The sequence below is a fragment of the Gambusia affinis genome, linkage group LG07, assembly GCF_019740435.1.
Source record: "Gambusia affinis linkage group LG07, SWU_Gaff_1.0, whole genome shotgun sequence".
NCBI lineage: Eukaryota > Metazoa > Chordata > Actinopteri > Cyprinodontiformes > Poeciliidae > Gambusia > Gambusia affinis.
The window spans coordinates 9,790,010-9,807,206 of record NC_057874.1 but is presented as its reverse complement, the minus strand read 5'-3'; the positions used below and the strand labels follow the sequence as shown (position 1 = coordinate 9,807,206).

General features: G+C 38.1%; 1 protein-coding gene across 3 annotated transcripts in view; it reads right to left on the bottom strand.

Moving 5' to 3' along the window:
• bsnb (bassoon (presynaptic cytomatrix protein) b) overlaps positions 1-17,197 on the bottom strand; it is a 93,880-nt gene that overhangs the window by 42,258 nt on the left and 34,425 nt on the right. For all 3 annotated transcript variants that reach the window (XM_044122912.1, XM_044122911.1, XM_044122913.1), the window contains exon 3: positions 14,054-14,893. In XM_044122912.1, coding sequence (XP_043978847.1) covers positions 14,054-14,893 — 840 coding nt within the window. The remainder of the gene's footprint in view (positions 1-14,053; positions 14,894-17,197) is intronic.

The window sequence follows — 17,197 nt, the reverse complement described above, 5'->3', positions numbered from 1 at the left end:
TTTACATACAGATGAGATGGGATTGGCACAAAGTGCATCCCCCCCACCATCTGCAGAATCATATAGATAATAATAAGTAAATACCATGTGTAATGAAGACTGTGCATCTTGCAAAAGTCGTCCAAACCAAAATCATAATATAGACAATGTCCCTAATAAAACGTATGCCTGTTATGTACGTCTGTCATGCAGGAGGACAATAAAACTGCAGTAAACACAGCTAAACAAGTCCACTTTACACTGCAAGTCTTGTCAACCCATACATCTCATCTTGTCACTTATGTCAGTCTCAAGGACAAGTTAGTCAGCCTTTCTCCTTTGCTCTGAATTATTTTAAAGTACTGCTAAGAAAAAGCTACAACCATGAGCCAACAAAATACAATCCACAGACCGCACTGCAGAAAACAAGACAAGTTACAAAAGCTGTAACCTATCACCAGAATGTGGTAAAATGACAACTTTAATCCAAGTCTGGGAGTTTCGCAGAAAGGTTTCTTATTACCCCCACTCTATGCACACATGCATATTTAATCTGCAGTCTATAGGAGAGCTTAATCCAACTAACCAGGGCAAACAGCAAATCTAGAAGCTACAACAGAACCATGTTATTTAGCACAAGAAGTATAAGGATTGACATATATTAAGGATTATCTAATATGACATCTTAGGATCTATTGAAGATATTATTGTTAAGGAATTGAAACATATTTCATCAAAAAGATAGAACCAATTTATCACAGTTTGTGATTTATTTGTTAGAAATATAAAAAATTAGGTGGGTTTTTGTGAGACTTTAATAAAGTTGTTCTACATCTATTAGAACAGATTATAAATCTGCTAGAAAGCATTTATTAAGACAGATCTGTTTCAGTTTTTTTTGTCAGTTGTTTTTTTTTTTACACAAAATAGAACAAATCATTACTTGAATTTGGATTCTTATAAAGAACAACATCTGTTTTTTGATATATTTCTACACATATAACTTGAGATGTATTGCTTGAAAATATACTGAACACCCCAGAGTCAATATTGCAATCATAGCTGCCTGACTTTTATGGTGTGTCTGAACCAGCTTTGAATGTCTAGAGACTGATGCGTGCTTAAGATGTGTTGTCCTACTGAAAAATAAATCTATGTGAAGTCTTTTGCAGGCTAACAGGTTTTCTGGACTGAAGCTCCTTTAATTTCTCCATAAACTCTGAACAGTTTCCATGTCTCTAAGGTATGATGCTTCCACCAAGTTTCATGAAGTGGACGGGGTGTACATGAAGTTTGTTTTCCTCCACACACACACACACACTTTGTATTTTGCATATTTGGCAAAAGACTCACTTCTGGTCTAATCTGAACAGAGCACCCTTTTCCATTATATTTCCTGTTTCCATGACAAGGCATGTGGGAAACTGCAAACTGAGTTTCATATGGCTTTCTTACAACAGGGAGAAATTTGTGGAGTATGTTAATAATTATCCTATTTCAATTGAGCTGTGGACAAAAGTTCTCTTTTCTCTGTTGTAAGTTCTCTGTTGTAAGAGAACTTACAACAAAAAAACAACTGCATCATGTTTAACTTTCTGATTTCAGCACAAAACTTTAAAACTCTAAAGTTGAATACATTGGATAATGCTCTTCTTGTCCAAGGTTCCAGCTTAGATTGATGGTAATATCATGGTAGCTTTGCAGTTGTGCCAAGGTTTTGTGTTTATAAATTATGGATTGAAAAGATCTGTATGAGATGTCTAAAGCTTAGCAAAGTGTTTTATAACAAACCTGCTTTAAACTTTTCCAGAATTTTACCACTGACACATCTACTCTGTGCATTAGTCTTCATTATGCTGCTTTATTTTTCAAAAAAAAACTTTGATGCCTTCACAAAACAGATATATTTATACTAATATAAAATATAATTGGCAGACACATAAGGTGGTTTCTGTAGGCAAAACATTTCAATGGGTTTTATTTATGGATGTCAAATTTTTGTTTGTAAAACAATTTGAAACCGTTTTGCTCCTTTTTATGTATGTGTCACATGGATTACTTTATCAAATAAAATTCCAATAAAATACATTAAAGTTTGAGGTTCTGATGTAATAAAAATAGAAAATTTTTATAGAGGAGAAATACTTTGCAATGCGGGGAATATTTACAGTAGGGCTGCTGGAGGTGGAGCTGCAGTTTCTTCACTGATGGAGGAATGGGAACACAATCTTCCTGATTTCTTGCTATGGTCATCATGCAGTCATACTTTTTATAGTGATGCTACAGTTGTGAGGCTACTTCTAAGGGCAGGAGCTCAGACCCTCCACAAAGGATGTGATCGTCTTCATTCCTGAATGACAGCTGCAGCGTGAAGATTAGCAAGGAGTTAAATGTAATAGAGCAATCTGTGAGCTTTATCTCTTTCATTTTGTCTCTCAATTTCCTGTGCTCACTTCGTGTTTTTATATTTCTCGGCACACAACTGCTCGTCAATAATCTCACATTTGTCTCACCAGCCTTGTAGTACTTGCAGAGTGCTTTCTCCTAACCCCTAGCCCCGATACCAGCCTTAAGAAAAAGCTGCATGCCTGAGGTGCTGCACGGCCAAGAGGAGAACCAGAGCACCAATGAGGCGGGTGAAGTGATGTGCTAAGACAGAAAGGCACAGTTTTAGTAGTGGGTAGGCTGCACCAGCCCACCTCTGTGATTCTGTCAGGAGGATAGACATTACACTGGCGGGAGCCCCTGGAGCATAGCTAAAGCTCGTTAGCGTCGCCACCAGGCCTTGAAGATGATGAGTTCTGAAGAGGTGATTAAGCCAACGCTAAGGTCACTTGTAGGCCTTGAAGCACATCTACTCAAAAGGTGAGAGAGACAGGGTATTTGCAGAAAAACAGGAAAGAACTGGAGGGGTAATTCAATTTCAGTCTGGTCTCTGTCTTTTTCAAGTAGTCATTCATCAAGAGCACTATTGGTGCTGCTTGTGCACCAACAGGGTTAGGGAGGGTCACATAAACATCTTCTTCTACATAACAACAGAACCAAAATTATAGTTTGCTTTTTTCATTGTTTGGCAGATCCCACTACTAATAGTCACTTATATATATGTTTCTTTTTCATGATGTAGATTTACACTGATGTGTTAAATGTTAATTCGTACTGATGAATGAATCCAGGAGCTAATCGTGGGCTCAAAGCAAGATGGCCAAAGCTGGAGGTACGAGTCCACATATGGGTACTTATTAAAGAACATGGTGCCAGGAAAAGCTTATTAATAGTTCAGTTACATCTCCATGTACTGGTACTTACCAAGAACATGAACGAAAATGGCACTGCAGGTGGATCTATTTTTTGTTACTGCTTCATGCAATGCAAATGCTACTCTATCACCACGGTTTAACACTGCATGTCTCCACTCTGCTGCACACTTTACTAGTGGTGCAGAGTCGTTCCTGACTAGCTTGATTTAGAACATAGTGTGTCAGAAACTCCCAGCTGACTTCCAAGCCAAAGTTAGGGGTTTGTTGAAAAGCATGAAACTGAACATGTGTCACCGGATCATATATGGAAGAAGTCCCACTCACGTTTGACAATTCCTGGGTAATTACAACTTATTTATCATTTTCCTCTCTTCGTGATGCATTCCTTGAGTGATGTGACTAGTGCAACTTATTTTCCAGAGTGACTTACTGTCTGGAAAATACAGAATTATAATTTGAAACGGAAACAAAATATCTGAAAAACTTAAATGCAAAAGAGAAGATGCTTTGTGTTTCATCTGAACAGAGAAGTTCAGACCAAGAGCATGCAACTTAGTCTGAGCCAAGAGCTCAATGCCAAAACGAAGGTCCCACAGAGGAGAGTGAGTGGCATTTTAGCCTTCAAACCAGCATGCCATCTGTGCTGGGTGCCACATAATCTCAACAGGAACCAGTCATTGCTGTGCATCGTCTTCCTGTCACATGGGTGCACAATGACACACTAAATGTTATTACCTTCACTGAATAAAATTCAAACAACGCTTATCAGAAATGAAAGGATTCATGATATTTCCATGTTTCAGTTTCTCCCAACCTGATGTGGTTATCAGCTGAAGCCAAAATGCCATTGTCTCAGTTTAATTATCTGACATGGCTTACTATTCTCAGATGACATTTATTTGTGTGGGTGATGTAGTGTGGTTAAGCCCTGTACTCAAGGGGATCACTATGCTTACTGAACATGGATTAGTAACACTCAACTATTAGCTTTTTCGTCAAGACCACCCCTCCTCCATCCTCCCCACATGTCCTCATGTGGACTGTCCCTTGACATTATACTATATGTTCCCTAGCTTCTTGCTCTAACAGTAAGATTTAACAGTTACAAATAAATTTCAGATTTTAACCTCTAATGTACTCATAACCAATCTCTTATTTCTGAAAAAGTTCTTAAAAATCTAATTTCATTTGACTGCACTGCCAATTGGATGCCTACATTTACAAGATGTATTTAGCTAACAAGTAAAACTTTATTTGTACAGCACCTTTAAGGATAGAAATCACAAAGTGCCTTACAAACAGCAAAAAACCCATCAAGACACATGAGCAGATTGAAAAGAATAAGTTTTTAGCTGGTTTTAATTTCTTATCTCTTTTTATGGTTTGAGAAACATCAAGTTATGAAAACAAACTTGAACAAATACATAGATGTTCACAAGTCCTTTGTTAAGTCTGGGTTTCAAGTCTTTGAGGAGCAAGACCAATTAAAGCCAAAACTTTAAACTTTCAGTTGACTTGGCAAGTCCAAGTCCATACTCAAGACTTTTTGGGGAACAAGCAAGTAAAGTAAATCTCAAATAGACATGGAGAAACTCCAAGTCAAGTCGAGTGTTTAAGATAGCCTGAAGCACCACTCAGGCTTTTGAGGAGTATTTAAAGCTACCTTAACAGTGACAGGATATGATGTCAGAGATAATTTGAGGTTTTGAAATGGATTCTAAAATTATCCCTATCATTTAATACATAGTTCAGTTTAATATCCACATGGTCATTATCAGAAAGCTATCACTGAATTAAGGAATTGTTATGAATTAGTAATAGCTCATGGTTCATGAAGGTCCCTGACTAATAAATGAACCATCCTTTCACAGAGTTTGGACATCACCTGTCAGAGCTGTGGCATTAGTCTGACATGATGGCTTGCTTTCAACCATGATTACATGAGATAAAAATATTTAATGGAACGTGAGTCCCAGACGTTTAAGTCAAGTCTCAACAAGTCGAGTGTGAAGTCTTTGGTTTCCCAATTAAAGTGGAACTCTTGCCTCAAGACTGTGACTCTGGTCTCTATCTTTGACACACAAAGAAACGCTTTCCTTGTGTCACTTATGAACACTCTGCCTTCTTACATGCAAAGCCTAAATCAACACAAATCAAAACTGCCCATAATTAGCACATAAATCGACATATTCCCAAAAGTGCTAAGTTGTACTCTGATGGCTTAAACCGTAAAGACTTGCATTATCTATAAACACAGAAACCAGCTTTAAGTCTTTTTCCAAAAACCCGCCACACAGATGACCAGAAAGCCTGTCGGCATTATTATGTTCTGAGCAGGACTGACATATATTGGAACAATTTAATCATCTTTACCAAAACATAACAATGAGGTTTTACTGTTGTAAACTATCCAAGATGACTGAACCTCTATTTGAACATTCATTGATGGAGACTTAAAGCCTGATGCAAACAGAAAATCTTTTCAAAGTTTTCTTAATCGCCTTTTTCTCCAACAACTTTCTATCCATCTTAGAAATTATTTTGCTTTCTTTTATTTTGATTGACATGTTTTTGTATGTGTTGTACTTTCTGTGAATACGTCATTTTGTTTTTGTTTTTGAGCAACAATGACATGAATATGTTTTAAACTAAGAACAAAAGATAATATCTGTACAAATTACTTTTTGTGCAAATAACTATAATAATGTTCATATTTCCAGATCCTCTTGAGAGAAAAAAATGAATCTACTATTCTTGAAGATATATTAAAGTAATAGAAGGAAGTACCCAGCTGATTGGGAGCGGATGTGGGATTAAATCATGTGACGGGGCACTATCGTCACTTTGGGAGCAACCAGCATGAGCACAGGAGTCTTGGATGGCTGATGCCACCAGCCATCTGGCTTTGTATAAGACTCCTGAGGGAGACACAGGCTGGTGCCAACCTTCAGGAAGCATCTCCAGGACATTTGAGAATAAGAGTGACATATTCATCCAAACTGAGTCTCCATCTAAGAGATCTGTGCACAATCTACATATGTTCTATAAATACCTGCTTTGTCTACAAGGGCACTCAGCCCTGGTGGAAGAATACAAGTTAGAAATTAGAAATCCTGAATATATGACACCTGGATAGGAAATACTTCTCTCAGTGACATATAAATGAGCACCACGCTACTTTGTACAAAGAAATGTTTTCACGGTTGAACGCTTTAAGTGGAATTTTTTGACAACTTGTGAAAAAAGCAAAACGTCTCCCATAGCACATATAAAAATGAGTCGATATAGCACTAAGTTACTGCAGACAGTGTGACTGAAGTTATATATATATATATATATATATATATATATATATATATATATATATATATATATATATATATATATATATATATATATATATATATATATATATATATACATTCCTAAGAATAGTAATTGCTGCTGCTCTGCCAAAGATGTGCGTATACCACAATTGTGTGCCACTGTATAGATATTTTCCTCTAGGCACCAATGGCTGGATCTTACAGTAGGAAAGTGAAAGAATGAGTCACTGACTAGTTGAACTCAGATTATTTTCAGTGAGTTTATTGTGTAAATGTTCAGCATAAAGTGCATCTATTCATAACCCATGAATCTTTTCACATTTTCTCACTATACAACTCCATACTTTGATGAGCTTTATTGGAATTTCATGTCATAGAGTAGCACAAAGTACAAGATAAATGAACTGAACTCATAAATCACTTTAGTCACATTCACACAATGGTACTTACATATATACTAATGCACAAATTGGTAGGCAACTTGGAGTTAAGTGTCTTGCTCACGCACACATTAACATGTCACAGGAGGAAGCTGGAATCAAACCCCCAACTTTGGGATTGTAAGTCCGCTAGACTAAGTCTCTAACTGAGCCACAGCCTGTACACAACTGCAAAGTAGAAAAATACAACTCTGGAAGAAATCGATAGACTACTTACTATTATCAGTTTCTCTGATTTTATTTTTGATAGGTATTTGCTTGAGTAAAATGAACACCGTTCTTTTATTCTATGAACTACTCCGAAATTCGAAGCTAAAATTTAGTATTTATTTATGGAGAATGAGAAATGGTCAAGATAAAGAAAATGATGCAGTGCTTTCAGACCTCAAATAATGCAAAGAAAACAAGTTAATATTTATTTATAAACAGCAATACAAGTGTTTTAACCCAGGAAGAGTTTGGAAATCAATATCTGGTGGAATAACCAGGAGGTTTTCAATGGGATTCAGTGAAGTGGTCTCTTTTTTTCCAGACCTAAATATTTTTTACAGTTTTAACCACTGTGTCTATTTCTTCATCTGATGACCCTAAATAAAACCCAGTGCATTCAAAGTAACTAAATCAATTTAAAAAAAAAACAGTGCCTATGCTCAAATATTTATTTATTAGAGAAATTTTATGAAAATGTGAAATGTGAAAAATATCAAGGGGACTTACAACTCTATGTTATAACTTAAATTAATCTGATAAATCTTAATGTCTCCAAGCCAGAGAGGTGTCCAAAGTCACTCCTCAAGCATGTTTTAGTTTGTTCCCTTTTGGTAGTTACATCTCCTCAGCATGTCAGTGTTGTGCACTGACATGCTGCTAACAAGCCATCATTTGTTCCAGGTGTGTTGAACCAGGGAGAGAACTAAAACATGCATGATACCAGCCCTTGTAAGGATTGACTTTGGACACCCCTGCTTGGATCTGCACAGATTCAAGTAAACAAATAATTGTATGAATGGTGTTAAATGCTCCCATGAATCTTATGCAACAGTTAAATTAACAACTTTCCACAGACTCATGCAAGTACACGTGTGCATTTCTCTTCAGAGATATATGCATGGACGTATGCAGCTCACTCAGACATCAATGCATACTGACCATGTCTGACATGTGGAATCAAACAGTTCTCTTACTGTTCCACACCCCATGAACTATTTACAATGACCGTTTGAAATATTGATGAGCTATGTTTTCTGTTTCTCTACACCTTTTCTAGAGTTCTGTGAAAAGCTCACTGCTTTATTTATGACCCACTCAGGGCTTCCACCTCATTATACACAGACGGCAGGCTTCTATATCATAATAATAGACACACTGAGTCAAAGCACACCGCCTGCCAAACCATAGGGACGAAAAATTTAGCCACATAGGAAAACTGACAAGGAAAGAAATACTGCTACACAGTTTGCCACTGCTGGGCTCTGAGGGATGATGAATTACAACATTCCTCAGTCTACCTGTATGTACAGTTCAGGAAAAGCTAATGTAGAGCACCAACCCGGTAACTCTGTATTTAGGCTGCAGTATAAAGGGAAATGACAGAATAATGAAGAAACTTAGGAATGAGGTTTGACTTTAGAGTGCTGGAAATCAGACTGAGCAGCAGACACGTCAGTAAAAATACCGTATGTTGTATTTACAGCCAAATCCAAAGGAAAAAGCAATGACACTCTGTGGGTTTTAATCTACTTGAGAAGCATATTATGAGAGAGTAGAAGTCTCAAAACAAGGACATCTTATTTACTCAGAGCCAAACATGAGTTGCAGCTCTAATTGATGTGAAATATTCTATAATGTGACAAACATTTGGTTTCCTCTCGCTCATTATCTTTGATTCTCACTTTCTCCACAATCTTTCACCTCATCCCTTCCTGCCCCCACCTTCTCTGTTTCTTCCTCTCGCTCTCGCACAGACGCCGCCACTCGTCATCGCATCCGAGATCAAAAAGGAGCTGACTGTGTTTTTATACGACTCAGCCTGATTCTCTTCAAATTAATTATGCATTGGGTCACCAGTAATATGACAGAAAACAAAGTTTTATACATCTTTCTGGTATAATCTGATTCTTATAGGCAACAAAACATCACAAGAAATGATGTGCTAATCAATTCTCAAATTATGTGGGTGGGCTAGACACTGAAAAAGAGCAGAAATGCTCATTAAATCAATGTTTTTAGAAGTTACTATACACTGATTAGTTTTCACACAAAAAAAAAACAAAGTTATGGGCCTTTTAATTCAGCCCATGCTCTTGCTGTTTTCTCTCAGTTAACAGTGGCATTCTCTAACAAAACCATTTTCTTAGCTATCAGCTCTCAAAGGGAACCTTTTCTTTAGCTATAAATCCATTTTTGTGAAAGGAAAGAAAAACACAGTAGGATTAAAATCTGTTGTTAACTAGATATTACAAATTTGTGCTGAATAAATACATTCTTAAAAAATAAAGAATTTTGAATGGTAATGATTCATATTTGTTTTAGTGTCAAAAAGTTGACAAAATAAATTAAACCATTTATTGCCCACATCTGCTACTAAATGCAAAACTAATTTACCAAAACACTTCCCATATCAAAAGCTTGCCAGAAAAATAATGCAAAAATGGACAAATGTCATCATTATATGATGCCAAAATTTTGTGCAACAATTAACCAAACAAATGTTTAGTGCAGTCTTTAATTTTAGCACTTTTTCTGGACAAATTATTCATTCTGCATTTGGTTTCAAACTAAGAGTGCTGTGAAAAACTATTTATTCCCTCACAGATATATTTGAGATATATATCAGACAGATATACCATGAAAAAGTACAGAAAGTAGTAAAATTGGGGAAAAAGCTACCTAAACAGCTTGACCCTGTGTGAAACACTACAGGCTCTCCTTAATTGATTAATCATGAATTAATTGTGATAACGTAATTTTTTTGGCGAGCCGAGGTAAGTTTCAGCACACCCAGGTCTGATTCCTTTTAGACCTGCACAATCAAGAAATTAATTTTGCAGGTCAAACTGAATATTTCTAAAAGATCCCAAAAAGCAACAGATCATGTCCAAATCTAAAGAAACTTAAGATCAGATGAGAAACAAAGTTAATGACATCTATCACTCTAGAAGGGTTTATAACGCCACTTCAAAGTCATTGCTGACAAATAGAGAAAACAGAGAACAGTGAAGAACTTTAATGGTGGTTTGGATCTTTGTTTTCCTTTAAAAACTGCATTTTTGTATTTGCTCAGGTTTTAAAATGTGTTTGATGTGCTAAAATGTTGCATTGCAAAATAAAAACCTGAAATCTGTAGGCTGGCAATTACTTTGTATCAGTGTATTTTTAGACTGGACTACCAAAATCAATCCACTTTCTGCATCTAGTTTATTGAGATGCATTATTTGCAGCCACATTTTTTAGATCTTCACAGCAACTTTTTGTTGCCTTTTAGTAAAAGAAAGGCAACAAAAAGTAGTGCATTTAGTAAAAAAGAAGAGGCTGATGGTATTAAAGTGCAGAAGGCAAATCTCTGCTTGTACAATGACTTGCACAGAAGTGAAATTAACATCGATCCAGTGCCCAGTGAAGCAGATGAGAAACAAGGTGCAAACATTGATGGCATGATTGATATTACAGGAGCTGAAAACAAAAATATTGACAACTCGCATCATCAGCATCAGTGTTGACGGTGGTATTCTGTCACTGATATTTTTCATCTCTTACTGAAACAAGCATGAAGCGCTACCTTTACTTGTTCCCTAACACCTTAACAGAAGCAACACTGAGTTTCACCTTCAGAGACAAATGTGGCAAATTGGCTTTATACAAATAAACTGAAGTGACCCGAATTTAGTAGAACTGAACTGAATATTTTTCAGCAGTTAAAACAGATAAACACAGTTTGGGTGTGTTTCTCTGAGAGAAACATCACTCTTTCAGTAGCTCTTAAATAAAAAGGCTGCTACTGCTAGCAGCCTAAACATTGAGGCATAATAAAACAATACTTTCGTGTTGTTTATGCCAAATTCTGATCTTACCATCTGAATGTTGCTGCTGAAACTAAGAGTCATTGGACCAGAAAACATTTTTCCACTTGTGGACCAATTTTTGTGATTTGGAGCCTCAACTTCCTGGTCTTAGCTGATTGAAGTGGAACCTATTGTCATCTTGTGGTTCTGCAGCCCATGTGATTCAGGGTATGAGGTGTTGTAGGTTTAAAGATGGTTCTGATATGAACTGCCGCTCACTTTTCTCTTTTTCACACCATTTTATGTAAACCTGAAAAATGATTGTCTGAGAGTCCCAGTAGATCAGCAGTTCCTGAAATACTAAAAGCAGCTAACACATACCTACATGCTAAGTTCAGACTCATTTAAAAACCCTTTTATTCTCCATTGTGATGCTAGGTTTAACTTGCTTCCATGTAATTGACTGATTTCATATCTTTGTTAATTATTGCTATGACTCAATACATTGTGCAGCTTTAAAAATAAATGAGTAAAGTAGTGGTAGCACTGCTTGCAATTAGGTTTTTAAAAGAAGGCAGTTTACGTATGTTTAATTAATGTTATTCTGCAATCCTGTCAATACCTGTGGTATTTTGTTTGAGGCTATCATATGAAGAGGCTTTCATACCAGCCTGAGTCTGACTGTGACAAATATTCTTCAAACCCAAGACAAAAAGCAGAAAACGTGTCAGACACAGCAGTAGATATGGTGCATCTTTTTCTGCTATAGCTACGTCACCACACCCACATTAAAACTAACGAAACACTGCCAAGAAAACAAGGAGAGAAACAGAAATGAAAAAGATTTGTGAATGAATGGATGAGGAGGAGGAGGAGGAGTAGTAGGAGGAATACAGTATGTCAAACTGACAGTCAAAATATCAGTACCAGAGAAGATAAAAAATGAAAAGTCTTAGAAATGTTCAAAATTTTATTTCACACTCTTGAGCAACCCACCTGACGTTTGCAGGAGAAAAAACAACAAAAGAAAATGCACCTTATGTTGAAGCAAGTAGCCAACCGTAGCTCAAGGAGCAGAAACGCAACACACCCAACAAATGCGTCTGTCTAGAATACAGAACAGTGCAGCGTGAAAGTTTTTGGAGACATTCTGCATCGCAGCAGCCAAGCATGAAAGGGGATGGCTGACAGACAAACTATCTCTCTGTTTCCATAGCGATCTATGAATGGCCTCTGCTAGTGCCTGTGACAACCAGATGCCTGGAAAGACAAGACATTCCCATAAAAAGCCAGAGCTCTGCAGCAACCCTGTTATTACTGCTATCATTCAATTGGACTTGATTTGCATAATTAAAATCTGTTATTGCCTGGCTCTGGAAGATATTGCAAGACCCTGTTTTTACCAACTAGACCCCCGCCATGAAGCAGAGTGAGAAGGCCCTTACAAGAGGAATATAGCCCCTACGTGTCTAATAAATACAAAGACAATCTGTTTAATTGACCTTAATGAGGCTCTTTTTCCTGCAGACTGGTCATATATTTTTTTGCTGCTCCAGGCCAAAATCCCTGATGAGGCGAGTCAGAACTTGGACTTCGCTCTGTTACCTGGGTGAAAGACTCTGACAGCGCACAACCCAGCAGGTGCTGACTAAGACACACTGAAAGAGGATGGAGAAAGTTGGGGGGGGGGGGTTTCATGAAAACCTGTTGGGATTCTACAGTAATCAGCTTAACTGATATGGTGCTCACAATTCAAATAGCAGTTAATCATTTGTGGAAACATCCATTGCAATATTTTTAAATGATCAATTCTAATCAAACACAGTGCAATACGTCAATACACACAAATATGAGGAAGACTGCTGACATGACAATTGTACAGTAGAGTCACTGACTCTCTCTGCAAGAAGGGTAAGTCACAAAAGGGCATTGCTAAGAAGTTAGAAGTTCATAGGTTGCTGTATCCAAGAATGTTAATGGACAGATGAGATAAAGAAAAAAAGTTTAGTAGAAAAGGGAACACAGGTAGCACAGATAATAACAGCCTTGTGAAGATTTCCTTAAATATTAAGAATATAGAGGAAGAGTGAAGAGGCACAAAATAAAAGTTTTTGGAGATCCTGCATCAAGTTTCCCCCCTAAGCAATGATTTGGGAAGCAACAGCAATTGCTGCGAATAGTTTGAGCAGGCCTGACCTAAACCTGTGGAGCATTTTGGAGGTAGGGAATCGTTGTGAGGAGCTTAGCAGGAAATTTGGCAAGAGTAGGAAGACCAGCAACCAATCAAAGCTCTTCAGAGCAGTGGTTAAAACGCATCACAAGCACCAATTGCTCAAACGTCATTACTACACCAAGTTAAATTGAGGATATCAGTGCAACTGTTGGCAGGGATACTGGATAAATAATACAATTTTGTAGTTAAAGTGTTCAAGAAAACTACTGAAGCAACCTTCTCAACACCTCAGCTGATAACTTCAGTGTTACACCACATTGATGTAATAATCCGTTCAAAAGCACTCCTGACCAAGTATTGAGTGGGACAACTTTTCGGTTGTTAAATTCCTTTTTCATTGGTCTTAGACTGAATTTAAGGTTTTTAGTAGCTGTAAGCTATAATCATCCGAAATTACTACTTGGAAAATATCTCTTTGTGAGCAAAGAAGTTGAACAATGTGAGTTTTACTTTCTGATTTGAATTACTGCACTAAACAAGGACCTCAGCACAATTTGAAGAAAAATTTAATTTGTTGAGATTTGCCTGTGAATGCAAAGGTATAAAACAGGATAATGATAAAGAATCTTAAAGATCTTTTTAAAAAAAGATATTTTCTGACCCTTTAACAGCATTTGGAGTAAACATGAACAGGAAGAGGATGCAAACTCAAGATACAAAAGCGTCGGCTGGGATTTACACCTTTTTGCTGTGAGCTAACAACAACTGGCTCCACCGACAAAAACAAAACAATAAATAATTTAATGAAGCCTAACTTTTGTCTGTGGAGTGGTTGAGAAACAAGAAGCAAAGAAAAATTGACTCAGAGCCTTACCTCAACTAGGTGTGGAGTGGGATTGAATCCACACATGTTGCACACCTGGGAGTGGCACTGTGTGCAGGTGTTGTAGTTGGGTTCCTCAGTGGCGTTGCCGATATTAAGGTTAGTCTTGCAGAGGGGACAGGAGGCTTTGGGTTTAGTAGACTCAGGGGGAGCATGTCGTTGTTGCTGCTGAAGTGGGGGTTGTGGCCCTTGTTGTGCAGGAGGTCCCGGAGATTTACCTGCTCCGGGTCCTGGACCAGGAGGCCCCCCAGGTTTGGGAGCCGGTTTTGGGGGCTGCTGTTGTTGCTGGGGTTGAGTGGTCTCAGATATGAGAGTGCTGGCCTGGTTTAGAAGGGAAGCGCCAAAACCAAACAGCTTTCCAAATGTCTGCTCTGGGGGAGGGGGCTGTCGTGATGGGGAGCTTCCAGCACTGCGAGTTTGATCCTGGCGGGGTTGCTGGGGATGGTGGGCAGGCGAGCCTCGAGAGAGATCTGGCTGGGATGGGGCCTTGGCCATTCCAGGGAGAGGGACCGCCCCTGGAGGCAGTTTGGGTTGTTGATGACTGGGACCACCTACAACAGGCTGTTTGGTAGGGCCAGGCGCTGGATGTGGCTGAGCCGGAGGCTGTTTCTGAGGAGTGGGTTGAGGTTGAGGTTGAGATTGAGGTTGAGGCTGAGGCTGAGGCTGAGGCGCGGGCTGAGGCGCGGGCTGATTTGTAGCTTCAGGTTTGGGCTCAGGTTGGGTTTGATGAGAAGGAGAGTGAATTTGCTGCTGACTCTTGGAACGTGGTGTGGTCATATCCATCCCCAGCGCTCTCTGCATCTGACAGTTCAAACATAGCCATTCTTGAACCTGAAAGAGGAATAAATTCAACATTAAGCCACAAAGCTTTCCAACAATTCAGCGCATCTGTTTGGGTCTGCAATTTCAATAAAAACATAAGACATTAAACCATATTATCTTATATTTGTGAGTACAGTCAAATTCAGCTGAAAAACAAGAACACCGTTTCTCTTTAGAATTTCTCTTTTTTACATTTAGTCGTATTCATTTTTATGTATAAAAGTATTGCTCTACTAGTCACATAATGTAACATTTTGAGAAATAGGGCAATACATCTGAATGAACCTTATAGTGAAAAAAGAAAAAACTTCTGACTTGAGGACTCTGCATTCAAGCATAAGTTCAGCACTCAAGTGAAATGCAAGAAAATCAGCAGCTATACAGTAGTATACTTGCTGCTCCTAACTTATACAACCTCTAGGTTCTTACTTTTTTAATTGCATTAGTTGTTTTATTGACATTTTATAACATGTCAGTTTCTGCATTTTATATGCTGGCATTGTAATATAGATTATTTTAAATGAAGCCTAGGCGCAAATTCAAACTGGAAGACTCTTTTATCCCCACCAGGTCCGTTAATTGAAGCGACCCGCCTACAGTCGACGACCTATCAACGCTGGACCAAGCCACGTCACGTCCAATCACCGACCAAGTCCCAGCTGATAAGGACCTTCATCCATGGCTTCCTTCGTTCTCCAGCTGAGCTCAACCCACCACCACCCCTTCTCCTCCATTCGCCCCGTCCTTAGGCCCGCACCCTTCTTCAACCTCCACCACCAGTGCCGGGCCCGGGGGGATGACGTTCCGAACAGCATCGGGAATGCTCATCTGAAGCTTATCGCTAACATTGCAATAACCGTTATCCCCAGCCGGGGCCCGAGCGCCAAAGACTTTTTTCCTGTATGTCAATAAACTCTTCTAATTGTCTTCTTTTCTCCATCTGAGTCTCTCCAGATTGAATTATTTTTGGAATATTTTCCACTGAACATTTGCAAATTGTGTTGCACAAATACCCTTACTTTCAAGCTTTTTCCCCCCCTGAAATGGATCTGAATATTTGAACCTCAGCAAAAGAGACCTCAAACAGCAGGTTTTCTGAAGTGTTAAATTAGTCCTCTCATTGTGAGAAATATTAAAAAAGCTAAACTAGTGGAAATACTGCAGAAAACTAAAAGTGCAGGAGATTATGAGAACAAAAAAAAAAGACTTACTTAAACAGATACAGTAAATTATCCTCAGTGTTGTTTGAATGCACTCCAACTTTCCCTTGGGTATTAAGTAAACAGCCCACTTTCTACTTGCTGTCCAAAAATATCCAACAAAGTTAAACTACAAAGTAAACTACAGTCAATGTGTGGTTTTTCTGTGCTGTAATGCAGTATGCACATTTAATTGTTTGTCTGACTGACTGCCTGTTTACCACTCATCCAGTGCAACTGAAAAAACCCTTCAGTCTAAATGAATAGGGGAAAATTTGTATGAGGAAAATGATTGAAGTGATTCATAATTGGGAATGATGTGAAATGTCTCATTGAGGAGGGATTTAAACATCCATAAAGCTCAGCATCACCATTAATTGGTAAACACTGTTTACCCATTTACTAAAGCATGACAGATGGTGACAACTTTGGACATCTTTAATAATCCAAAGCTGACCTTCATTATACGATTCCCCCAAATGTATTATTTGCACCTCTTGCCTTCTTTTTTTCCATCCTTATTAAAATCCTCTAAACAATCTAATCTACTTTTTAGCAACCAGAATCATTTCTTCTTTGTTTCGGACTCTTTTGCTTTTTCTGCTGCCTTTTTTTTTTTTTTTTTTTGCACCATCGAGTGTGTATGCTGAAGAGAAGGCCAGTGAAAGGCGTTAGTGATGGCACATGGCCATAAGAGGTAATTGGCATCCTGGTGCTTTGACAGCTGCCACACTATTGTAGCTGTTGTGGACTCATGGTCATTGCATAATGTCTTCATGCATTATAAATGCTGTCAGAGAAAGGCTGTGAGAGAGCAGGGGATCCCTTAGAGATATTGGGCACAAAGAGTGATGCTACAAGCCTGTTGTTCGCTTTTTCTTAAATAGTATTAGGTCAAAATGCACCTTAAGGCAATTTTGGGTCATTTATAGATTAAAGTTTAATGTTTGCTCTAAAAAACGTAATTAAAGACTTTTTTATAAGTGTGAAATTTAGCACCAATCTTTACATAGTGGTGATTAAATGTTAGTAACGTGCAAGTCCCAATTACAAAAGAGTTAAAAACTGGGACATCATGGGCAGCAATGTATCGAGCAAAAGTGAAAACATTAGA